This window comes from Xenopus laevis, chromosome 2L (genome assembly GCF_017654675.1).
Source record: "Xenopus laevis strain J_2021 chromosome 2L, Xenopus_laevis_v10.1, whole genome shotgun sequence".
NCBI lineage: Eukaryota > Metazoa > Chordata > Amphibia > Anura > Pipidae > Xenopus > Xenopus laevis.
In genome coordinates this window covers 57,223,835-57,250,868 of record NC_054373.1, presented here as the reverse complement: position 1 = coordinate 57,250,868, position 27,034 = coordinate 57,223,835, and the positions used below count along the sequence as shown (strand labels likewise).

The window sequence follows — 27,034 nt, the reverse complement described above, 5'->3', positions numbered from 1 at the left end:
TATCTTTTTATTTATGGCTCTCCAATCTGGGATTTCAACACCTGTCTGGTTGCTAGGACCCAATTTACCCTTGCAACCAGACAGTGGCTTGAATGAAAGAAGGTGAACTAACCATTTAAGACCCAGCTGAAGATAATTATGAACCTTCCTCCAACTGGTTTCCCACATTGCTAAACAGGATCTTAATAATAAATTGTGGAATAAAGCAAAACAACCAGTGTCCAACACTGCATTTTACTTTATGTTTTGCTCCTCTCTTCTCGTTTGTTTATACTTCTCATCCTTCCTCCATACCTTATGTGCTTCAATCTAATCTATTCTATAATACACAAAAGCCATGAATATCCTGTAAATTATATCCTTATAAACGGTGAGTTCTGATGTCATCAGTTATAAACGGTGAGTTCTGATGTCATTTCTGTCACACGACTCATTGAAATTTGTGTATTATAATAAATAAAGTACCCCCAGTTGTAAAATATGAGGATATTAGAAGTTACCTCGGAGTTCCATGACCTGTATAAAAACACTCGGCCTTCGGCCTCGTGTTTTTATATGGTCATGAAACTCCTCGGTAACTTATAATATCCCTATATTTTACAAAAGGGGGTACTTTATTCACTATATAATCCCCACTTCAAATGTGTGTGTGTGTGTGTGCAAGAGCAAAAAAAGTGTGTGTAAACCATGTGTATGCACATGGGCGGATTTTCAATAAAGCTTGGGGAGGCTAAGCCTCCCCAAACCTGCCTGACAATAAATAAGAAGGAAAATTGCTGCAGTTTTACAATTTTGCTGGTAGAAAGCCTGTCTCTGTTAACAGCTCAAGAATTAGGTAACATATGCTGCAGTCTCTGCTGGTACCTTTAAAGCTTAAGTCCCGGTACAGCTTTGTGGAACCCGATTGGTTGGAGGTGAACACCGTGACCCTTCTTCCAGCCAATCCCGTTTCTGCTTCCTGGACTCGGACTTTGAGGCAAAATGAGCAGCCAGGATTGAAGTAAAGCAGTAACTATCCCTCCCGTCCCACAATGGTTCTTACATCTTACATCTGACTTTAGCAGCAGCAGCAGGTCAGTAAGGGAGCAAGGTTGTTTTTTGTGTGTGAATAGACACATGGGAGAGGAGAGAGGTGTAATGGTGGGACAGAGTAGAGAATAACAATGAAAAAAGCAATGTTAACAGAAGTGAAAGAAAATTGAATCATAGAAATGTGTGCAGAGTGGGATAAGAAACTGTATACAGAAAAGGGGCACATAATGTATATATATATAGAAAACATGGAAATGAGAAGTGTGGCTGATAGATAAGCAGATGTGAGAAGAGAGAGAAAAAAGATTGAAATGTGAAGAAAAAGTAAAAGCAAAAGTGGAGGAAAGTAGAGAAAAGACACAAGAGTAAAATAACTGAAAAGCAGGTTGTCCCATATTTTTTTTTTAGTGATGAGACTAATCTGTCCCGTTTCGCTTTGCCAAAAAAAATTGCGAAACTGCAATATAATTTGTGAAATGGCGAAAATTTTTCAAAATACATTAAAGTCAATGGGCGTCCAAATGTTTTGTGTGCAACAATTTTTCTCACTCCAAATGCATTAAAGTCAAAGGGAATTTTTTCTTATGGTGATTTTTTGTGTCTGAGAATTTTTTTTCTGTGGAGACTTTTATACAAGAATCCATGGTTAGCAAAAAATTTGCTCTTCACTATTCTTTGTACATTTATAAATTAAGTTAAACTGGTCAGATTCGCCCATCACTATAACGTATATGATTGTGGGCCTGGGATTCATGTTCATTTATGCCTTGCAGTGCAGTACAGTGGCAACTTTATCTTCATTTTATTCTAACAGCACTGTGATGGTGTGCTTGGCTACCAGTGCTAACTGCCAATCACTTCATGTGTGTCGGGTGCCAGTATCCACTTTAATGTATAACATGCTTATGGTGCCGGTATCCACTGCTTCTCTTTACATAATTGTCAGGTCTGGAGTATCTGGTTATTCCGGGGGAAGTCAGAGGGGGTTGTTGTAAACCCTGTATTTTATTTTGGGCTTGTGATGTACTGCTTGGGTTTTAGAGAAAACTGGTTGATTATAAATCTCAAACCACACATGGCCAGTGCCTACATGTATAGGATCCATTATCCAGGAAACCCGTTATCCTAATGACAGGAATGTCATCTCCCATAGACTCCTTATCCAGAATACACCAGGTTCCAAGCATTCTGGATAACAGGTTACATACCTGTACTTACAATTGCTTCTCACTAAAATGCACTTAGGGTGTAGCGCTCACTACCCTCAATGTATAATATTATGGTGATGCCATGACTTTTTCCTCTAATGGTATTTTGTGCATCTGTTATCAAGAAACTTGTTTTCCAGAAAGTTCTGAATTACAAAAAGGATATCTCCCATAGACTCCATTATAATCAAATAATTCAAATCTTTAAAAATGATTTCCTGTTTCTTTGTAGTAATGAAACGGTATCTTGTAGTTGAATCAGACTGAGATATAATGAATCCTAACTGGATGCAAAATAATCCTATTGGTTTAATTAATGTTTAATTATTTTTAGTAGATTTATGGAGATCCATATTACAGAAAGACCCTTATACGGAAAACCTCAGGTCCCGAACATTCTGGATAACAGGTCCCATACTCTAAACTAAACTCATTTAGACTAAGTTACCTAGGGCTTCATGCTTCAGAGGCCCATCAGTTTATACTTTTCAGCTCTCCGCTTAGATTTGGCCATTCTATAACATACTAAAAGTTAACTTAAATGTGAACCACCCCTTTAAGTGTTATAAGTCAGCTTGTGAGTGCAGCTTCCTTTAGCCTCCCCAAACAAAAAAATCACCCTCCGCCCATGTTATGCATGTTTTACATAGGTGCTTTGGCTCCCCAATGTTTCTGTCCCCTGTTTAAACTGCCTAGGAGTGAGTTGGACTAAGTGGGGAAAATAGCACAAACATGTGGAAGAAGAGAAGCACTAAAGTCAACTGGATGCTTCAAAAGCTCTTCTGTCACCGTTGAAGTGGGCCCACGGCTCATCAAGATTTTTAATATTAATAAGCTTGTGACTGTTGCAGGGTGAATGAAGCACTGGGAACAAATTTATAAAATAAAGGGAAAAGGTTTAAAATGGAAAAATTAAAACAGCAGCAGCAGCTACAAAATGGGGAAGAGAAAGAGGCAAGTAGAGAGTAAGGGTATAGAGAACTGAAGAAAATAAAAATTTAAATGGTTTTATTAATTCCTTAGTGATTACATTGAATTCTGCATTGTTCTTGATATATTTGTTTTGACTGTAAACATTTGCAACATTTATTATTTTTTTAATTAAAATAAGGCATATTTACCAATTTTCGGAGTAGAGGGAAAAAGTGCCAATGAAAAAGTGATAAAACATGATTACTTTTTTTTGTGCACTAGATGTCACAAAAAATGTCTCTTTAGCCAAATCAGGCAACATATGTCATTATAATACGTTGGCTCCATGTGGGGTTATTGATGTGCATTTTAATATGATATAATAACTATATTTTTTAAACAGCATGAGTATAGAGAAATATTTTTTGAGTTTAATGTTTTACCTCTTTATGGTCACTAGAGGTCTCTCATGCTACACTTTATATTTACAAAAAAATGTAATCTTAAAGATCTTAACCACGTCATCTATCAGCATCTACCACCTAGCAGCATCGCCAATGGGGAAACAATGTTGATGTGGTAAGTTTCCTTTAAGGTAAGAGGCCACTAAACAGTGGGACTAAAGGAAGGCATACATGGGGCTGGTTGAATGTCACTGCCTTTAGTACATGTGCGGCTAATGCCCACTGCCATAGGGTAAAGATAATATAACATATCAAATATATAAAACAAAAACAAGACTTAATGCAAGTTGTCTTAGAATATCACGGTCTATAATATACAGTACTAAAAGTTATTTCAACGGTGAAGTAGTCATGACCTTAGCAACCATACATTGATTTGAATAAGAGAATTGAATATGAATAGGGGAGAGTGTCTGAATAGAAAGATAAATAATAAAAAGTAGCACTAACAATACATTTGTAGCCTTAGAGAACATTTGTTTTTAAGATGGGGTCAGTGACCCCCATCTGAAAGTTGGAAAGATTTAGAAGCAGAAGGCAAATAATTTAAAAACTATAAAATAAATAATGAAAACCAAATGAACAGTTGCTTAGAATTGGCCATTCTATAACATACTAAAAGTTAATTCAAAGTTAATTATGTTTTACCTTGCAACGATTTGGAGGCATGGTATTGCACCACTGTAAATAAAGACAGTGCACAATAAAGTGTGCACCAGTAGTTCTTGAACAATAACTGAACTAATTTATAAGAACAGATCCACATGGGAGAATGGAATGACGAAACAGAAAGTAACCATGGTGTAACAGTCACTACATACTCACAATAATGACCAATTGTAGAGTATTCCTTCTAATAGTGCTTGAGAGGGGAGTATGAGTCTACCCAGAGTTTCTCCTGTTTTCTCTGGGGACACTTCTTATGGGAAACCCAGGGGTGTCAAAGTCCCTATTGCCCTGTCTCTAGTTCCCTAACTAGGCAGCAATGACCTTGGGGTCTGACCTCACACAAGTTGATCAGATTCAAATCAATGAAGCAGGTGCACTGAGCAGATCTGCTTCTTTCAGCCTGCGTGCCCATAGTCTTAGGAGCAAATTTACTAAAGGGCGAAGTGACTAACGTTGGCAAAATTTAGCGTAACTTCGCTAGCGAAGGAGACAGACTCTAGCGGTACTTCACACCCTAACGCCAGAAGTTGCACTCTGGCGAACGAACGTAACTACGCTAATTCACTAAGATTAAGATTTGACTGAACATTACCTCTTGCGCCAGACTTGCCTTCGCCAGCTCAGACCAGGCAAAGTGCAATAGAGTAGATAGGACTTGGTCAAAAAATAGTTGAATTTTTTTCAAAGTCCCACAAAACTCTGGCGTCTTTTACTTTTTACAGGGTGATAGGCTGCAAAAGATTGTAATTTTTTCTTGGGATACCCAGCTTCCCCCCTACATTTCCTAACATATGGCACATCAACTATACACTGGGCTCATGTGTAGGGCAATCAGGCCCGGATTTGCGGCAAGGCCGCATAGGCCCGGGCCTAGGGCGGCAAAAAAATAGGGGCGGCATGCCGCCCAGCCGCATTATACGCCCCCATGCAATTACAGTAGCTGCGCCGGCGTTTTCTCGCCGGCGCGCTGGGAAGGGGAGGTGAGGTGGGCGCTAGGACCGCGCGGCCTAGGGGCGCCCGAAATTGAAATCCGGCGCTGAGGGCAATATAACAACTCTATCCTGGGCTTGTGTAGTGTAATGTATTGGCTGCAGCATATACGTCCATTGAACTTTAACTTCCCGCCGTATGCAAATTAGCCAACGATAGCGTAACTTCGATTTGCTTGCCGCAGTAACGCTAGCGTAAAGCAAGCGTTCGGCGCCCTGGACATTTTTGTGAATTAGGCGAATCTATGCCTGGAGAAGTGTTGCGATGTCAGCGAAGCCGTCGCTAACGCAATTTCGGAGGTAAGTAAATGTGCCCCTTAGTGCGGGGCTGCAGAAGGGAGGGGATCGGTAAGTGATTTTAACTTTGTCAGGGCTCAAATTTTAATAAGCGAGGGACAGAATTTTTGGGGGGCCACAGCCCCAATATCGACTCAGTATTTCATGACAAGTTATACAATAATTCAGGGTATGTAAAATGTGTATATTAACACCATACTGAACAAGCTACATACATACAAACTGTTAGTGTGTGTTGTTGCACAAACTTCATATATCTAAACATTTCCACACATAACAACTCAGCATACGTTATTTCAATCTGTTAACTCACGTAAAACTTACCTCCCACTGCTACCATTCTGCTACATTCTCCCTTTGCATGTCGGCACTGTGTAGCATGGTGGGTGCTTAGCAACCTAATGGCACACCCCTATCCAGCCATGCTGCTACACCCAATCACCTGACAAATATTTCAAACCAGCAAACATTGGCTATTTTCAGACTGCGTTGTGGCTGAAGTTTGCACAAAACAGAAACCAAGTTTGGCTGCATTAGATAATCAACTTTGCGTCGCAAACAAGCGGAATTTCGCCTGCTGCCATCTTGGTCCACCTCAGTATACCTATTCGTTGAGACACTGGGCTAGCGCATCACCTATTTACTCGTTCTGTTATAAAATATACCATTATTTGCCAATATTTGTTAATAATGAATATGAATGATTGTCAGTACGTTTGCGACATGTAACTAAGCTGTTCCAGCAAATATCAATCACAAGAGAGCAAGAACACCTTGTTCTTCCTGGTTTACGTTCCAGTTACGACTATTCACCTAAAGAGCTCGCTGTGCTGGTTTTTGAACCAATGAAATACTGGCCGCTCTCAAAGGGCGTGTAATTGACACTTGTGTTATCCAATCAGATAAGTAAGGTGATTCTGTTTATGAATGCTGTAAAGGCGGTGAGTGGTGTAGCGAGAAGAAGCAGGTGAGGAAAAACTGCTTATGTTCTTTGTGTGTTTATATGATTCTAATCGGGGGGATCGGGTCTCCGGTAACTCTGTAGACTTGGTAACTGTGGGGCAAGGAAGAAATCCACAGTAACCTTTATTTCCACATGCCTTTCTGGGAGGGAGGGGGAGTTACAGTAGAGCAGTTCTTAGTGAAATGGAGACCGGAGTTGTAAAACTACAGATGCAGGCTGCAGGGGGTTAAGTCGGAGAGAAGGCGTTTCCTTTCTGGGAGGGAGGTTGGAGTTTCAGGAGGAGAGTTTGTGACGTGAAACAGAGAGAACGAAGCTGTAAAAGTTACAAAACGACTAAGGCTGACTGCAAGGGGGATTGGTGGTTGGGGGATTGGTGGTTGCTGGCTCAGGGGACAGAAGGATCAATCCAGCAGGGCACTAACACTGAGACTTTGAAGCCTCTGAGCTACTGATGCTTTACACAGTTTAGGATTGACAGCACTGACAGCCAATGAGGAGAGACAGAGTTGTTAGGCAAATAAATCCGACCCCGACCTCAGAGCTGCCCAGAGGCAGGTAGGAGAATAGATTCACTATGATGACTACAATATTTTAAAAACGAATACATTATAGACATTTTAATAACTACATGTAATAATTCTTTTTACCAATTTTTAATTTCGCAAGGGTTCCCCTTTAGAGATCTGGTAGCTGTTTCCATCAGGAGAGGTGTCAGTGTTATTTTATTATTCTGCTGACAGGCTGACCAGACAAAGCTCTGCATTACAATTGGGAGTGGTTCTGACATCACTCCAACTAGGGCCAGACAGGTCAGAAATCAGCCCCCAACAACTAGCCAAATCTACTTGTTTGCTCGCTTCTGGAAGCCTTGTGTCCACTCCGGCGCGAACAGACTCAGCGGATTTCAGCAAAGAAATGCGAAGCTTTCGAGCTGAGATCCACCAAGTCTGTTAGCGCTGGAGCCGATACAATGCTGGACGCGAGCAGAAAAGAAGATTCGCCTAGTGGTCTGGAGCTGCAGCGAGCCTGCAGATTTCGCAGGCTATGGATTGTGATTTCTGCCCCGACTGACCTTAGAAGTTACTGAAATTTATCAGAGCACAAGTCACATGGCTGAGGGCACTTTGGAGTGTTAGAAAATGGATATCCTCACATCAGATTTCAAAATTAAATAGAAAAAAAAATCTGTTTGCTATTTTGAAATGCAGATGTTATTGTGCTGGAGGAGTAATAATAACTGATGCATTTTATCTTCATGAAGAACCCCTTTACAGAGAAGTGAAAAAAAAAAAAAAAGCAGGAAGGTGCAAACATTGAAGAACAGACCAGAAGATAAGTGAAAAGAATGCATTAATTAGTGACTGCATAACAGAAGGTGAGCTCTCTCTCTCCTCTACTTGCGCCACAAATTCTCTTCTTCCTAGCCACCCCAACCAAATACATCTTCTGTGTATCAATTGTAATACATTCAAAATTATTTGTATGTATATTTTTATATGGGTGTATGTGATAAGGAGCCAACTTGCTTATAGATCAGGGATCTCCAACCTTTTTTTACATGTGAGCCACAGTGGTACTGTCTGGTTCACATTGATTTATAATGAACATGGACAGTATGCCCCAGTAGTTGTTGAACTATAACCATGAGAGCAGCTGACAGTGCTTTTAGCCAATTCACATATTTATTATTTTTGTATATACTTTATAAAGAAGTAAATCTTTTGCTTAAATGCATGTTTGTCCAAACAGCACTTTGCTTTACATAACACTGCCGATCTAATGGCCATTCACTGAAGCAAGTGATATGTATGCAAGTTTCTCTTTGTTCCAAATTTGGTTTATCAGGACTTTTATAGTTTTTGAATGATTAGCCTCCTTCTTCTGATTCTTTCCAGCTTTCAAATGGGGGTCACTGATGCCATCTAAAATGAATGCTCTTTAAGGCTACCAGTGTATTGGTATTGCTACTTTTTATTACTCGTCTTTCTAGTCAGGCCTCTGCTATTCATATGCCAGTCTATTATTCTGCTTGGGTAATTTGGACCCTAGCAATCAGATTGCTGAAATTGCAAACTGGAGAGCTGCTAAATAAAAAGCCAAATAACAGAAAAACCATAAATAATAAAAAATGGAAACCAATTGCACAATGTCTCAGAATATTACATTCTCTACTTCAAACTAAAAGTTAACTCAAAGGTAAACAACCCCTTTAAGACCCCTGTAATCCATTCAATTAGAGTCCTGCAGCGGGTCGGTTACCCGCAGGTTACACGCAAAAACCTGCGGTACCCTGCGGGTTGCAGATAGAAGTTTCAGGAGCGAGTATAGATGCGGGACGGTGGTTCTTCAGGGTCGCAGGTCTTCTCAATAGCGAGTTTTACTAATTTTTTTCCTGATCACGCCTACTTCTAATGATATTACTTCCGGTTTACAATGACAGCACTTCCTGTTTCTTGATGGTCAGCGGGTAAGTATGCAGGTTGAGAGTCTGGGTGCAGGTTGGGTTTAACAAATTGGTTCAGCACAGGACTCTACCTTCAATCTATACCTTACATATTGTCTTTCAAAAGGTTGTTTGAAAGCTGCACAGAAGGTGACTCTATCGGGGAGCACCGGGTGATTTTTGTGATATAATTTCTTTGACGCCGAGTGCTCAGTTATTTATTTCAGCTGCAGGTTGAACAATGCAAGAAAGCATTTGATTGGTTGCTATGAGTTACTGCCCTGATGCAAAATTGCCCAGTGTTTATAAATGAGCCCCATGAGTCTTGTTCCATTATCATTTCTTTGTCTGTGGTTTTCCTAAATGCAACTTGCCTTATTACTTTGGCATTCATCTTGCAAATGACCACCTTGATATCATGCTTTGTAATGCAGTCAGATTTCTGTTCTAGCTGTTCATCAAACAGATACTGTAACAGCTTCTTCATCCTCCTCTGTGCATGCACACATGCAAAGGAGATATTAAGCATGCATTCCAAGAACGCACATCCTTCTGATTTGAAGTAAAATCGTTCGAATATTCTACCATTCGATAATCGAACTACTGTCTATTTAAAAAACCTTCGACTTCAATACTTCACCAAATTAAACCTGCTGTGCTATGTTTGCCTATGGGGACCTTCTAGAGCAGTTAAGTTTTTTGAAGTCGAAGAAAAATCGTTCGATCGATGGATGAAATCCTTCGAATCGTTTGATTCGAAGGATTTCATCGTTCAATCAAGCGATTTTACTTCGACTGCAAAGTGGTCAAATTCTATGAAAAAAATGAACGATATTCGAAGTCGAAGTAAAGCCATTCGATGGTCGAATTTCGAAGTATTTATCACTTCGAAATTCGACCCTTGATAAATCTGCCCCTGAGTGTACTCAAATATAGGTGTCGTTACCACATCAGACTTTAGTGAATTATTAATTATAACCTTGCAGATGTTAACAGTCAATCAATAGCTCACAAGGTAAACTTTCCTTTAGATCTGTCACATTTAATGGTTCATTCCTTTCATGGGTGTTTAACTGCATAGCATTTTTATTATGTACTTTGTTTATTGTAAGTGTTATAAGGGGTGCATACAATATATTGTCTATTATTTCCCCCCTATACATGTATTAATTTGTTGTCTGTGTTTTATGGTCAGATGCTAAATTGTCATTCTAGGTAATTAAGCTGCACAAGTTTAGCATTTGAAGACTGAAACATAGTTTAATACAAATACTTGTGCTTTTTTAGCATCTACTTCTGAAGACAACATGAAGATAAGAAAAAGAATTGACATTCTCAACTGGCACATTGGCAAATAAGCCTCACTTTGAATGCTTGGGGTTGCTGTAGGATAGATACAAAGAGCAGAACATGGAAGTACAGCAGTTACAGGACGTCCTCTTCACAACAGCAGCTCCTGACAATAACAATATTTCTTACAGGGTATGTATATATGAGTTGGACTAATAGTTCCAATATGGTAATTTGTATGTGTGGTTCATTTCAATAGCTATCTATGTGCAAAATTGTGGGAATCGTAGAATTAGACCCTATCATAAATAATGAGGTTGTTCAGGTTGCATATCTATTTTGAGCCCTGCTAAGCATATTGCCCAAGCTTCATTAAAGTCAACTGTTATAATTAATGCATTATTTGAAAAAATAAAATTCTCAGATGATGCTGAGAAACAGACCAGGTTTTCATCTGGCTGCATAAACTACTCACTAAAGGAAGAAACTTTAAATTTAAAATTACACAAAAAAAGCAATTGAAAACAAATCATTAGTGTTGATGTACTCTATAAAAACAACCAAACCACTACCCCTGTAAATTATATTGCTTTTGGTTACAGTAGGTTTATCATTGTGCATATCAAGAGTGATGGAAATTGTTAATGCTAGAATTGAGATGAGCAAACCATAACACAATACTTTTGGGCAAAACCACCTCATACATTTAATGCAGAGATTTGTTTTTCTTGGGGCCTATTTAAAAAGCATTCAAATTGGAAAATCGGCCATTTATACCACTTTATCTGTTTATAACACTTTGAAGGGCTCATTTAATGTGTTAGGCTGCAGAATGGCAGTACTGTATTCATGAGGGTGAGATTGGGGGCAGTTATGTTCACAGTGATGTGCTTTGATCCTTGTGCTACGTGTAGAACAAGATACAAATGCAAACTGCACAAAACTGCCCTTTATGATCCATTCACAGAGCATTTTGTTCTTAGGATTTCATAAATAAGGCCTCACTAAACAAAATACCACTGAAGTGAGTGCTCCAGCTCAGACCTTATACAATCTAATTGCTTTCTGTAGGTGAATGTAATTACATGAATTCGTTTTTATGATGTTTTTATCATTGTACCATACATCACATGGTAAATAAGATGCTGTTAAATGCAAGTTTTGATGCAATTTTTAGAAACCAGTAACTTTAGCCGTGATTTGTAGTTTTGAGTTGAGACCTCTGGTCATGATTTTCTGGGTCATCTAACTGTTAATGGACTTTTACTACACATACATGTTAATTATGTTTTTTTCTTCTTTTTTTTCATCGATTTTAAAGTTCATAATGCATGCTTTGAAATAATTTTCAGAGATGTCATTAAAAAATTGCCAATTTTAGAAAAGCTTTGCAGTTTGGTAGAGAATAAAGACATTACTAGCCATACTGAATTCGTTGAGACTGTGTGCAAAAAATTTTTTATAGATATACTGTATTTTGTTGTTGACTCACTGTGTTTTAGAGTTTTTCACCTTTGATCTATTTTTAATCATGATCTGGACATTCATTTTGTTTCATCATTCAGCAGTTATTAGGTTGCTAGGGTCCAGTTTACCCTAGCGACCGGGCAGTGGTTTGAATGAGAGACTGGAAGATGAATAGGAGAGGGCCTGAATAGCGAGAGAAGTAATAAAAATAATGGTAACAATAAAATTGTAGCCACACAAAGCAATAGTTTTGTGGCTGCTGGGGTCAACGAACCCCATCTGACAGCTGGGAAGAGGCAGAAGAAAAGCACAATTAAAAAAACTATTAAAAATGAAGGCCAATTTAAAAGCTACTAAGAATAGGACATTCTATAACATAGTAAAAGTTAACTTAAAGGTGAACAACCCCTTTAAATTTGCAGTTGCTAACTTGTCATTTATCAACAGTGGGCAAATTTACTTTTGGACAGTAACCCAAAACAGCCAGTCAGCGATTAGCTTGTTTCAGCCATCTGCAGGTAGAACAATGAAAGCAAAAAATTGATTGTTTGCTATGCATTACATATCACAAAGTCACCTGAAGTTTCCTCTAGTGAGCGACAAATCTCCCTGTCGGGGGCCGATATGTGTCCCCCCCATCATTGCTGATTTAAATCAGACTCATTAGGATTCTGGCACATAGGGTGGCATTGAGCACTGTCACCTGATGAGCACTTGCAGAAGTGCTTTCAGTAAATAGGTCACAAAAGGGACTCTTTTTTTAAATTTTTTTTTATATATGTGGTCATATGTGAACAAGTGAGGTACAGTACATTTGTGGCAGTTGCCATTATGCTACCATTTGAATACTACTGTTTCCTTCACAAAACTATTATACTTCTATACTTAGGTAAAATTATATTTGCCAAAAATCAAGTCCTTGAAGAATCCATCTCAAACAGAGTAAAATGTAATTTACAGTAGTTGCTGATTTAAACAAGCCTGTGTGTGCTTGTGTGTCATGGGGTGGGGAGGGTTTGCCCAATTACATCTGCTTCTGACTGGAAAAACTGTGGGCTTCACACAGACTTCTTTTTCCAGTGTTTCATGCACACAATCTGTAATATTATTCTATATTAACCCTGTGATCAGGAGTGACGTACATTAGCCTTGCTCCATAATGCACTCTTTTTCCAAAAAATACAAATGCTTCCAGTATGAAAAAATAAACTCACCAAGTTAGAAGTAAAAAAAGGAAAGGAGAATCTGTATAAAGTCTTTTATGAATGGCACAAACTAGCTGAACTCCAAGCATTGGATTTTTTTTACATGAGCATAGTAGCCTTTTGTGTTAAGTTACCTATGTGGCATACAGAGTGCATGGGTGTTTTTTTCATTTCCATGTCCCATGTGACAACTGCTTCCATTTCGCTGAGGTTTCTCTGAGGCTACTTTGAGAATTGTAAAAAATAAAACATGTACTATAAGCCAGCGCTGCTTCTGTTCACTCATAATTAGCATGTTTACACAAATATATGCCAATTATGTCAGGCACTCCATATGGCTTGTAAAAATAAAATGTTTATTTAAAAAGGATCAATGTAATTGTGGCCGCACAACCTTTATTCTGCATATGTAATATTCCCCTGTAGCTTAACACAGATAAGGAAAGAACAGCTGTGGAGGAAATCTAATACGTTTAATTATTTTGTTTCACAAATTTACATGGCATTAGCATGTAATTTGTGTTCTTTATTAAAAGGCTTTTTTTTACTACGGCATCTGTGCATGGGACAAAATGTTTGCGTATAATTAAATATCATTTTATATGTGTTTCTTCAGATATCAATCAGGTTGGGGTGAAAATTCTAGAATCTTTATCTCCCCATGTGATGGATTTTTGACTGAACATTTAGATCAACCCTATTAAGCTGGCCATAGAGATAGTCTTCATACGATTTTCAGACCGTGTGTGGATCGTCCCGACATTTTTTGTCCCATGGCGAACGATCATTTAGTTAATTGGACAGGTTAAAAGATTGCTTTCGGCTAACGATAATTTCTCTGCATGTATTGCCTATCTGGCAATATCAATGGCAGCTTGTCACTAGAATTTGTCGGACATAACTTTCATACGGTTGCTGTCACGAGCAGAATATCGTCTGATTTGTTCTTTTACTACTTTATTAATCTGAATGGATAGTGGTAGGTCGGATCGTTTGTCGAATACAAAGGTAAAATCGGCACGTCTGTTCACTAGTCAGGTGACGAGATTATGCAAACATTTGCTTGTTTAGCAAACTGGCCAGACAAGTAGAATTACTATATAGCTACCTTTAGATATGGTGCATGTAGGTTAATGCAGAGAGCATACAGAGTCTGGCCACTTATTCATTCCAACTGCTGGCTAGGCTGGACAGCTAAGAATTTCATTTATAATTTAAAAAAAAAAGATCTCAACACTCCCTCGCAAAAATAGCCAAAAGGCTCATTACACAGACACACCCAACTAAATGACTATTTTGTGTCAGAAGAAAAACAAGAACGTCAGCTTTCCATAGATCACTTGTTTCTAGTACTAATATGTTCTTTAGGTGATGTGTCACTCCCGAAGCTGGGCCCTGAGAGATTTTGGCATGGTTTCCTTCTTCATATGCACATTATTTTCCATATTCTTTTGATGTACCATTAATATATGTTTTTTGATTCAATAATTTGTACCAAAAGTAAGTCTTTTTTTTTTTTTTTTAAATTGGACTTGAAAGTGAGGTATCATTCTCAATCGGTGTATATATATTAAACAAAAGCTTAAACAACTGTGCAGTGTCTGGAGGAACTGTGATCATGTGTATTGTGACACACCAGTCTGGTTACATACCTTGCTTTTAAATGCATTGTATAGTCATAAAAGATCTATTTATGGACATCATTACCAGAGTTTTCAGTGTAGTCATAAATTACCCATCGTAATAGTTGCTGCGTCATTTTGAAAAGTACATAATTGAGCAAGCATCTGATAAGTATTTTGTATAGTATTTTTTTTACCATGTGCCTATCGCACGCGGTAATTTTCTTCATTTTTTAAAAAATATTTTATTTATTTAATAACACTAAATTAACTTGAGATCTCCCAATCAATTCATATACAAATAGACCACGTTATATCAATTCATGTATACTACAGTATTACATTTTATATTATTATTTTTGCAGGAAAACCTCATTGGAACACTGCTTGCCATATTTGGACATTTTGTTGTCAGTATTGCACTTAACCTACAGGTAAGAAAAAAGCTAAATGGAAAAGTACCATCTAAACACACAAATTTAGTTAATTCAGTAGTCATAATTATGTAACAGATGAGTCACTTTTTTTTTTATTTTCACAGCAGGTCGTTGGGTGGACATATAAAAGCAAAATATAAAATATCCTAAAATTTAGGAGAGAGTGTTCAGGAGCAATTGATACTTTGCTACCTGTATGGCTTAGGCATGAGATAGTCACTGAGAGGATACAGAGGTTTTCCAGTACTGATAAATTACAGCCTTGTGTTGCTTAAGCTTTTTTTGTTTCTTGTTGTGCTACTAACTGTCGTTATTGCATCGTAGAAATATAGTCATGTTCGACTGGCTGGTTTCAAAGATTCTCGTTCCTACTTCAAGACAAAGACGTGGTGGTCTGGTCTCTTTTTGATGATAATTGGAGAGATTATGGTGTTTTCATCCTATGCCTTTGCACCCCTCTCTCTTATTGTGCCACTCAGTGCAGTCTCTCTCATAGGTGAGTTAAAAAGGTTTCTATGTGTCCAAAAATTTTTTAGAAAAAAAAAACATTTTCTAAACTTTTCCTTAGTTTCAAGGGACAGTCATGGGCCAAAAATTAGATATCCATGAAAGGGAATTCTGGAAAATGTTGTCTAGCCTGTATCATTGACATTTTATGCTTGTTTCTTCCCCATACCCGCTGCTACCTTTGAACCTAAGGTTACTGCATTAGAGAGCAATTCTATTTAATATTAGTAAGACAGTTTAAAAAACGTACTAATGGGAGACTGCATTGGTTACTGTACAGCTACGCAGCAATTTATTATTACACAGTATTACTGATTATCATATGATATATGAAACACGGCAAACTCGAAATTGGTAATTAAAGCAATGTATTTTTTAATCCATTGCCCTGGTTGATTGTGCTCATTTAGTCCGTAAATGTGACTACTGACTGATGCTAGGCATCTGATATCTGAGGACAGAGAAGGATGCATTTTAATAATCTATCTTCTGACTGGCACAGGTATTGCCTCCCCTTGCAGCTCAACAAAATATATTTTGGGGGAATTTTACCTGTGTTAGTATCTGTGAGTGGTACATTGTATTATAACCGTGTACTGGTGCAGCAGTACACTGTTCATTTAGGTAGTAAAATAAGTAAAAAAAACTTTAAGTTAATTGCATATATGCTAGGGACCATAGGTTGCACATACTTCCTTCTTATTAAATAATAGGGTCTCCACCCCAGCAAAAAATACATCCTAAAGCTTTTAAGTCAGAAAGTTCAATCAAAACACAGTATTCTCGCTCAGATTGACTTTACGGATTATGTTTTTGTTGTGGTGCCACTGGCATTTTAACATTTTTTGGAAGATGTGTCATGGAAGATGACAACATTGGCACACGTCTAGTAGATTGTGAAAAGGGTTTGAAGGAATGTTTTAAAAGAAGATTAATCTGTTTTATTTTCCTCTGCAGCCAGCTCACTCATAGGTATTATATTTATTAAGGAGAAATGGAAACCAAAGGAATTCTTTAGTGAGTATTTCATGCATGCTGTGTCATTTTTGTTTGCTTTATCTTACTTTTTAATGATTTATCAGTGACTAATGGTAGAACTACAAGGGAGATTTTTGTCAGATTTTGTCAGACTTTATCTTGCCTAAAGGACTTTGTCATGCAGCAATTTAAACATGTGCAGCTACATCTGACTTGTAAAATGGTATCAGTCAATCGTTCTACATCCAGCAAGATCTCCCTAGTAAGTCTCTAAGGTAAAGGGAGGTTTCAAGTAGTTGTCCAGTGACATGGCTGCCCGTAATGCCAGTTCTGTGCATCACTTAGTGACCAGGTTAAATACGAATAAGCACTGGGTAAATAAGAATTAAAGCAATCTGGCAGATCTTTGGGATCGTATGATTGCCATTGTTTAGGCACTTATGCAACATAATTTAAAATGAATTGATGAGAAACTGCTAAATTTGTCACACAGTAATGTAATATTACAAAGTTTACATTCCATTTTCAATAGATTGTGGTATAAGGTGCCATATGTATCAAAAAACAATCTTCTTAGGCTTTAAATATAAACATTACACAAAGGACATGTTGCTTCTACTTATCCATTATTTGTATAGCATTGAATCTTACATAATTCTTTAGAGGTACTGTTTATCATTCACCTTAGTACCCAGCACCATTGGGGAAATCTAAAATCCATATTATACACACAGACTGGCATTTTCATTTGATTTACTTACAAGATGTGGCGATTAGTGGCAGTTTCATCTATTTTAAATCTATAGGAAATATGTACTATCCTGAAGAATATAATCTTTATATAGCAGCAATAAGTTATGCAGCACTTTATACGTATTAAAAAAACAAGGTTACAGAATGAATATGATGAGCACAGTGTTTTAAATTAAATGCAGAGATTTTAAATACTTATGCATTAAAAAGTAAGCTTAATTAAGCTACAAACCCATGCTAATGCTAAATAAACTCACATTGAATAAAACAGTAGCTAATGTTCTTGGATAACTCTGCTTGTACCTGAACAATGTCAAAATCAATGGCTTCTCCAAGGCACAATTACTATTCCTCTGGGTAGGTTTAATGATTACAGACAAGAAAAACTTTTAACAGTAACAGAGATAAACAAACCATATTCAAGAAAAGGAAATTCTGGTAAAATACATAGTGAAGCACAGTGGGAAACCAGCTGAAAGACATCATCCGAATAAATGGTAGAAAAACTGACTTATAAGTTTGTTGTGTTACTGTTAACTGGCATCTAGTGTGTAATAATTTAATAAATCATTACTTTGTAAAACATTTTGCACTTACTAACATAATGAAATCAGATCTGTTACTCGATTTCAAATCAAAATCTCTCCTTCCAAAGGGTTAATAATCATGTTACATAACACTGCTTCAGCTTGCATGCAACTAACGGGATATCTTCTGATGCAAATGTATGTATCTTCTCTCTGTCCTTCCAAAGGACGTTATATTTTGTCCTTTGTAGGTTGTGGTTTAACTATCATTGGTATCTACTTGTTGGTCACATTTGGACCAAACAGTCATGAGAAGATGACCGGAGACGTTATTGTCAAGCATTTAGTTAGCTGGCCTTTTTTGGTCTACACGGTAAGTGTCTTCTTTCTTAATTCTGCCCGAAAGCACAAATCTGTCATCAGATGTTCATGTTAAATCACAGGCGTTAGATCATTATTAAATATTTTCCACATAAAAGGATTGTTTTCGAGAACATTTTACACCATTACAGCATTAATGAAACCATGAAAAATAATCAAAAGGAAAAAGAAACACCCAAAACCCACAGGCCTTCAGCCATGAAATGGTTACAGTAGACCTTTTGATTACAGAGTGTACATTGTTCCAAAGAAGTAAGCTATCTCAATCCATATTTAAGGGCAGAGGTGTTATGCATGGATACCAGTATATCCAGGTGGGGCTGAGACAAGTTTTATTGCATTTTGTACTAGGTCAATAGAAAATGTGTTCTGGAGCACTCACAGTACAGTATACATACAGGGACAAAATACAAGCATTAAACAGGGTTCAAAAACATGCAGTTACTAACACAAAACAGTATAGGGAGGTGAGAAGTAGATAACTGAAAGTAATCAATATAGGTTAAGACTTGTCTTATTTCTACTGGTCTACAATTTAAGGTATAGTTACATCATATAGATGAGTTCATGTGCCCCTTGGAGTTGATCCCAAACGATTTGTTTTGCACGTATGCAGCCATTCAGATATTCGTTTTTATTGTTCTCCATACAATTGCTTTTAAAAACAGTTCCTAAATGGTTGTTGTGGGTAACCAGCCAGGGGCAAATAGGTGTGTATACGGTCCTTTTTAACTATAATTTATGTCTTTTCAGCTGGTGGAAATTTTAGTTTTCTGTAGCTTATTGTATTTCTACAAACAGAAGAATGCCAATTACTTGATTGTTATCTTGCTGCTGGTAGCACTATTAGGTGGGTACAATGTTCTTTGCTTAACATTCATATAGTTTCCAACAGTATTTCAGTTATTATAACCTTTTTTCAAATTATTTAAATAAATGGCAACTTTAAGGTACAGGTATGTCTGCCTTTTACAAAAATATAATTTTGTCGCTTAATTTTGTTTTACAGAGAATCTTAGGAGGCTAAAAACTGTTGCGGGAGTTTCAAACATAACTTGCAAAAATAACTCAATGCATGACAGAATTGATGAGCCATAGCTATAATATAATATTTACTGGTGTGCTTCTAGCAAAGAAAGCCATATACTGTAGTTTTTCAAGACTAGAGTTTAATGAGTAGATCTGCGACTATACTGAATGTCTCTTTAGGAGCCTTTTTAGAGAATACCCCCTCTTTGTACTAAAGCCCAACACAAACCGTGGTGCTGTTCTGTGTTTCTCTGTCTATCCATTTAATCATGTCAGTGTCATCTAAGTGTCAATGACTAGATAATAATCTTGTCCCATCTGTTTTATGCAAATAATCTGATTGCATAAAAAAGAAAGGAACCTAGACTATGTCCATTTGAGTTGTTTGGTTTCTATTCTTGCTTTATTTAAAGTTCTTAAATTACATCCAATATGTTTTGCCCAAAACCTTATCCTTCACTTTTAATCTTTGTTAAAGGAATAGTAACACCAAAAAAAAACAAGTGTTTTAAAGTATTGGAAAGATCATGTAGTGTTGCCCTGCATTGGTAAAACTGATCTGTTTGCTTCACAAACACTACTATAGTTCATATAAACAAGCTGCTGTGTAGCAATGGCGGAAACTGGAAAAAGGCTAAATGGCACAGGTTAAACAGCAGATCACAGATAATACCATTATGTTCTACAGAGCATATCTGCTATCTGTTGTGTAACCTGAGCCTTTTCTCCTTTAAATGGCTGCCCTCGTTGCTACAGCAGCTTATTTATATAAAAAATAGTAGTGTTTCTGAAGCAAACGCAGCCCTTTTACCAGTGCAGGGCAACACTGCATTATATTTTTATTACTTTAAAACACTTTCATTCTTTGATCTTACTGTTCCTTTAAGTTGAATTTTCCTAGAAGGCAAACACACATATTTTCCCTCTCTGTAAAAAAACCCCCAAACATATGAGACATTTATCTAAGCTTTGGAGAATTTCTGTTGCAATGTGAAGATTTGTTTTTATTTACAGACTCAACTACAGTGGTGGCTGTAAAGGCAGTAGCTGGTATGATTGTTGTTTCAATACAGGGCACCATGCAGTTAGGATACCCCATCTTCTACATCATGTTTGTGTGTATGGTGGCTACAGCTATAGCACAAGCATCGTAAGTTTATTTTTATTGTGGCACAAATAAGCGAAGAAACGTACGTTGATCTCTGACAAATGTAAACCATTGCATTTTTCTTTGTAACTCCTGTTGCAGGTATCTGAGCCAGGCATCCCAGCTTTATGATTACGCTTTGATTGCAAGTGTCAACTACATCCTGTCCACTAGTATAGCTATTTGTGCAGGTAAGCAAACAGGAGCAGCAAAACAACAGGTGGAAATAAAGGATGTTTTTAACTTACATACTGTATATCTGAAAATTACTATATTTTATAGGTATACCAGCATTTCTTACACAGAAGTCATGTAAAACTTTAGAAAATATAATTTAGTGATGCCGCTTGTATAATTACTGTATAAACTAAAATGAAAGTTGAAAAGTTAATGTATTTTGAGTATAGCACACACAGTCCTTTTTCTCCATAAATGGAAAAGGTCACCAAATGATTCAGTTAGGATCATAAATGGAGCTGCATGGTCCTATTCTTTTTTTTTTTTTTTTTTTAATATTGTATCCTGTATGGGTCTATACTTGTCAACGAGATTGAAAGCGATCTAAGTGATCGTTAGTCTGTATATGAGGCTTAATACCGAACATTCACATGACCGTTATAGGCCCAAAGTGAAAACCAGGATGAATGATAAGATTGTTTGTGTGTATGTCAGTCATCATCTGGCCGGCATAGGTTTGTACCTATACCATGGAAGGATCCAAGCTTATGCGTTCATTGGCCAGTAGGTAGGATAAAAGTGAGATATGGCTATCTACATGAGTTGCCTTTCTTTGTAGACTAATAATTTCCTTCCCTCTGACTGCAAATTCAGTCAATTGTGTACAGCATATAGAGTGCACCAGCCAGGTCCAATAAGAGAGGACATTCTTTCACTCTTAAAGTGTCCACATGGCTTTTCATTGCAAGGATAAACATAATCCTTTTAGTCCTTCTCACACTAACCAGGTTCCGTTTCCCAGTATATTAGGAAGGAAAATTAAAAATTTTACCAAATGAAATGATTCACATGTCATGCCAATTTTGTGGGTGGTCTATCGACTATTTAGATTTCCACTTGTTAAGAGCCACGATTCACTGCCCTGCTTGTAGCTTGCTTAATTAGTCTTTCTCTTGCACAGATCTGTGGGACACAGGGACTATGGGGCCAGCCTTGTTTTTTCTGGCACTAGGGGTTGACCCATAGGTCTCTAAAATTTGGAGTCCTCTAATGTGGCTTCCCCCTTCATGCGATATTCAGTGCTAGGTCTATTAAAGGAGAATTCAACCCTTTAAGAAAAAAAACCTGTACCCCCCACCCCACGTAGACCCTCCTCCCCCCAGCCTAACTGCCTCCCGGGGAAATGCCCCTTACTTTATACTTACCCCTCGGCGCAGATTCTGCCATTGGAGTTCCATGCAGCCATCTTCTGGGTCTTTGTGTCTTCTTCTGGAGATTCGGCAATTTTCGTGAGTTTCACCGCATACACCGTTGTCGCAAACAGACAAATTGCTCCAACTGTGCATGCGTCAACATGCCAATGTCCCACTCAGCTTTCCGAAGACCTGAAAGATGGCTGCGTGTAACTCCGATGCCAGAATTGCAGAGGGGTAAGTATAAAGTATGGGGCATTTCCCCAGGGGGAAGTTATGCTAGGGGGTGGGGGGTACGGGTTTTGTTTTTTAAAGGGTTGAATTGCCCTTTAAGACTTCAACTAAAGCCAAGCCACACAGTATGCCAGATCCTATCACATAGGTTCTGTGTCTGTCCAGCACCTGGCAACCCTTAGCCTACAAGCAGTGAAAATGGAGGCTTATGGCTGCCCAACAATTCCCCCCCCGCTGGTGCTGTAAGTATGCTCTTCTTCTGCACTCTTATGCAGACTAACAGATCTCTCCCCTTCTCCCACACTCAGACACCCTTCCTTCACTCTCTATAGCGATTCTCCGGCCCCCACCGCAGCAGCATCTCCGTGTAAGGTGCGCAAACTTCTGCATACATCACAGCATCATTCACGTCACCGATGGCGCCAACTTTTTGTACTCTTCTCTCGTTCCCTCACTCAGGATCTGGTGCCAGCAGGTCCAGACACGTGTAGCCAACAGAAGAACCCGCTCGCCATCTGTCGGCATCAAGCAATTCAGGGGCATCCACTTGTCATCCTAGAATAAGATCTAAAAGTGGACTGGCACAATATAGCGGGGAATCAAGTGATAGCCCATTCTAGGCTAAGGTGCAGGCACTAAAGAACCCCTTATTACACCACCACACAACAGGGCGATGAACAGACAATTATATTACCATGTCTGAGGGTAATTTGGAGGGTCCGTTTGCTAAGGCACAACACTTAAAGTGATACTGACACTAAAAATACTACTTTTTAAAATACGAATGTAGATTAAAAGTGTTGATGTTCTTGTCATGTTGTTTTTGCTGAGAGGTTTGTTTTTGTAAGTAATTGTTAGTTGAAGTTTCTAAACCTGACTGTTTTGCCAACCTGACTGTCCCATCTCAGCCTGTCAGTTGGAGTTTCTAATACTAACAGGCACAAATATGGCAGACCCCTCATACAGGAACTTGGGGCATCAGACAGATATTGTAAAAGCATTGTGCAAATACTTTATGGCAAATAATTATAATGACAGATGTAAAAAAAAAAAGATTCTGGTGTCACTATCTCTTTAACATCGAACAGCAACCAGACTCCCCTCCAGCTTCACCAGCCTGGGGCAATCAGTCTCTCAGTGATGGAGAGCTTCCCTCAGACCCAGCTGAGGAAGTAGATGACAGTCCCAGAATCTCTTCGGAGACATTCGACACATTAATTTCCTCCATGCTAAACTGCCTGGAGCTCAGAAACTCCTTCCAACTCAGCATCCATCTTTTTTTCTCATACACAACTAGATAGTATCATTCAGACCAAATAGGATCACTCAGAGTGGAGATCCAATCCAACTGCCGCTTCCAAAAGTCAGGAATCCGTAGAAAAATGGTCCACCCCTCCGCTGGTGGATGCCCCAATGTCATAACTCTCTAAGAACATGGTACTCCCCTTGCCAGATGCTTCATCCTTTAAGGAACCTATGGACAAATAACTGGAAGGCTTTCTGTGGTCAATTTTCTTGGGAACATTCTTCCCAAACGAGTTCCAAGGGTCTTTTCCAGACCCAAACCAGGCCTACCTGGCAGGGGAAACATCTTCAACAAAAATCCAATGAAAAATCTTCCATGGCATGTCTACCCTGCCGGCGGATGGCTACAACACTTTCAGGAAACCTGGCTTTGCCTCACTCAAGATCCCTGTGTACATGAAATAGTGTCCTCCGGGTATCGAATCGAATTTACCACCACTCCATCCCCATGCTTCTTCATGTCTCACGTGCCCAAGAATTCACAGAAGCAGGTGGCCTTCAAGGCAGTGCTTCAACAACTTCTTCAGGACTGAGTAATTATACTGGTCCCATCAGGTGAGCATTTAAGGGGTTTCTATTCAAACCTCTTCATCGTCCCAAAAAGGATGAATTGTACCATCCCTTATTGGATCTAAACACCTAAATTCCCGGTTCAAGATGGAATCCCTGAAGTCAGTCATCGTGGCAATGAATGCAGGAGACTTTCTCACAGACCATAACATCAAGGTCGCATACCTGCACATTCCTATTTTCCTACACATAGGGGCTACCAAATGGCCAATCACAGTACTTATACCTAGGATGTGACTTGTAGAGACCACAATATCAATATAGGTGATTTGAATTTTCATGGATGACTTTACTGCATGCACAACACACTGCCTTGCAAGCACTAAAAACCTGTAATCCTCTAATGGAAGTTGGCTCCAGAAAACCATATATTTTTTGGAGGAAAATACACATTTTTCACAAACTACAAATCACTTCCCCAGAGTAATAATCATGCACACACACAGTTTTTAGGGGGAAAACAATGCGCCTAGAACAATGCAGAATGCAATAACATTACTACATATCCTATAAGGCCATACAAAGTAATAGAAAATAAATATTACACAGTTAGACCAAGGATTAAACCCAGTGCCACTGTGACATTGGGAAAGGAAACACTTTTAAGACAAAAAAAAAAGAAACACACAGTACTGTAAAAATAGTGTATACTGTATGTGTATGCTTAAGTGTATGTGTGCAGACACACCCCAAATAAAAATGCATGTGTAAACTGGGTGTGCGGGAAGGTTGGTAGGCAGGAGATGCTGGAGGGCTGCTGAATGGACTTCAAATGGCGTGGGTGTGATGTTGGAGAGGTCAGAAAGTGAGGACAGTCATACTGTATTCAATGTATGTTGTTGGCTTGGGTTGGAGGGCCCAAGCAGAGATTGGCTCTGTGTTAAAACCAAGTTAATCATTTTCTTATGCACAAAGTACAGCAGATCATGAGCTGTGGCTTGTAGGGTTTTCCTGACCCAGGCACAGTGTTGTAGCTGCACAAGCAAGGCTATATGTTTTTCATTTTGGTTCTAATACGGTAATCATTTATTGTTTGTAACATTATACCTTAATTTCATCCTATGCAGGTGCAATATTTTATGTGGACTTCCTTGGAGAAGATGTGCTTCACTTGTGTATGTTTTCTTTGGGGTATGTAAATGCATTTTTGTAAAAAAAAAAAAAAAAAAAAAAAAGAGGCAAGCATCAGTAATATAAAAATCCATTACACTGTAGTGGAAATAGTTTTGATAATTTTGTTATCAAACTTTTTTTGATAAAAGTTGTTAATGACCAGAGATAATTCTCCCTCATTGCCTTTCACACTTCCCGCCCCCCCCCCACACCACACTTTTTTTAGCATTGGAACAGGTTGAGTAGGAGAATTCAAAGTGCAGAAAGCACAATAGCACAATTCACTATTAGACCTCTTTTTTTTTTTTTTTTTTTTTTAAAGTATTTCCACCTCTGGAAACCTTCAGGGTGCTTGCCATTGCTCCTGTCAGTTTTGCTGTTGTGTGAACATTCATAAATATGAATGTGGATTGATCAGTTTGGTTCTCTATGTATGTAGCTTGATTGCCTAAAGGTGGCCATACACAGGGAGATATGAGCTGATCTCTCCCCGATATACTGTACCAACATTGAAGTGGGCGTTATCGGGCTGATCCAATCGTGGGCCCAAAGGTGGGATCAGAATGGAGGCCAAACGGGCGCCCGGATGGCATCAACGAAAAGATGTAGCCACTATCTGACAGGATTTTTTAACCTGCCCGATCGGCATCTGGCTGACTTTCGGCCAGATATCGATCGGGGATGCCCATCGGATGGCCCCACACACGGGCCAGTAAGCTGCCAACTCAGCCTGTGTATTGGCCTTAACAGTCTGCCCAAGGTTACTGGACATTGGAGCAACATTTGGAGATTTGCATCTGGTTATCATACAACTGGTTTCTAGTCATTAGCTACAAAGGAGAATGTGATTAAATGTGTGCTTAATGATTGTCATTTTTATTGTACCTTTTTCCTATTTTATAGATGCCTTCTTGCCTTCCTGGGGGCCTTCCTTATTACAAGAACTGGGAAGAAAAAGAAAACATTTGAACCCTACGTTACAATGAGTTCATTGCCAGGTATAGCAAATTATTTAACTAAAATAGTTTCAAGTTTGAACTAATGATTCATAATATCTGAAGCTCTGTGTTTATCTTACAGCAGGACTGCAATCAATGTATGACAATGGCAATGCTGTTCAGCCAGAATTTGGTTCTTTTTCCTATGGAGCCTTGCAGAACAATGACATGTCAGAAATGTACTCACCAGCTACCCTACCTGTTGTTAACGAAGAAGCATCTCCTGCACCGCCTTACAAGACGCTGGATCACAATAAGACTGAATAGGGGCATATGCTCCTGCTAGTAATGACTTGACCGCAAGACTTTCCTGAGATGCAGTCCCTAAAACAGAGTTACAGCTAACATTTCTAATTGCTACTGTTTCAAACGAATTTAACCTGTATTGGAAAGAATGAGGACAGGAGCAGAAGAATTACAGTTCAGCCACGTGTCATTCTTTCTTCGGAATATACTCTGTTAAACCAGTCATGAAATATAAGCCAGCCCTTATACAAGAGATGCAAAACTTTATAGAGTTGGATGGGTTGGCTCCTTGCAAGGTGACCATTTGCACTAGACGTGGGAATGATTTCATTTATAGGCAATGACTGCTGCTTCCTTCGGTTGCTTAAAGCACATTACCGATGAAACAAGACAGAATGCCTATAGTTAGTACTAACTTATTTGTATAGTCTAGAAATGATATAGCCTTTGGATCACATACCTGTCCTCTGTCTTTACCAACACTGTATATTTGGTGAATATCTGCAGAACAAGTGGAGAATTAACCGGAAGGAAACGTCTGACTGTGCTGCTGTTGGGTATTCGCCAAATAAGCCACCGATTAAAGCCAGAGGCCGGCTTTAAGAACCTATTAGTCTGAGGTCTCTAAACCAGGACTCCACTTCAAACCCATTAACTCCGTTACCAAAGAGTAAACTATTGTGTTGCAGTGTGATATGTTGCTGGCTATTACCATTTCAGTTTTCAGGACTGTAAAGCGTTTTGGTAATGCTATGTAAGAAGTGGATGAAAACTTTGTCTTAAATAGGCGTGGAAGGGAACATTTGACATTGTGCCTAAATAATTTCAGACTGTTATTGAACTTGAAAATACAGATCTTTTGTGTTTCTATCACTAA

At 38.5% G+C, this 27,034-nt stretch overlaps 2 protein-coding genes across 11 annotated transcripts in view; one reads left to right on the top strand and one right to left on the bottom strand.

Annotated features, from left to right (window-relative positions):
* stpg1.L (sperm-tail PG-rich repeat containing 1 L homeolog) overlaps positions 1 to 6,065 on the bottom strand; it is a 44,901-nt gene extending 38,836 nt beyond the window's left edge. The window contains exon 1 of one of the 2 annotated variants that reach the window (XM_018245328.2): positions 5,885 to 6,065. The gene's annotated coding sequence lies outside the window, so the exon portion shown is untranslated. The remainder of the gene's footprint in view (positions 1 to 5,884) is intronic. The other variant, NM_001096224.1, reaches the window with a different exon arrangement.
* On the top strand, positions 989 to 27,034 carry nipal3.L (NIPA-like domain containing 3 L homeolog). 9 transcript variants are annotated; one of them, XM_018246387.2, is made up of 13 exons: positions 6,410 to 6,538; positions 7,797 to 7,910; positions 10,281 to 10,460; positions 14,928 to 14,996; positions 15,324 to 15,495; positions 16,464 to 16,523; positions 17,992 to 18,137; positions 18,899 to 18,995; positions 20,189 to 20,324; positions 20,424 to 20,512; positions 24,868 to 24,931; positions 25,817 to 25,911; positions 25,994 to 27,034. In XM_018246387.2, exons 3-13 carry the CDS (start codon positions 10,389 to 10,391, stop codon positions 26,176 to 26,178), a joined length of 1,185 nt encoding a protein of 394 aa, XP_018101876.1. In that variant the 5' UTR covers positions 6,410 to 6,538; positions 7,797 to 7,910; positions 10,281 to 10,388; the 3' UTR covers positions 26,179 to 27,034. The 9 variants fall into 9 exon arrangements, with proteins under 9 accessions (XP_041437840.1, XP_018101876.1, XP_018101879.1 ...); XM_018246390.2 differs by having other exon boundaries at positions 10,266 to 10,460; positions 18,016 to 18,137; XM_018246389.2 differs by having other exon boundaries at positions 10,266 to 10,460; positions 25,997 to 27,034.

Excerpts from the sequence above, each read along its gene's own strand:
- nipal3.L (XM_041581906.1), top strand. The coding sequence starts at position 10,389 with ATGGAAGTACAGCAGTTACAGGACGTCCTCTTCACAACAGCAGCTCCT. Across the intron at positions 10,461-14,927 it reads ATAACAATATTTCTTACAGG|GAAAACCTCATTGGAACACT; the intron begins GTATGTATATAT and ends TTATTTTTGCAG. Across the intron at positions 25,912-25,993 it reads TACAATGAGTTCATTGCCAG|CAGGACTGCAATCAATGTAT; the intron begins GTATAGCAAATT and ends TTTATCTTACAG.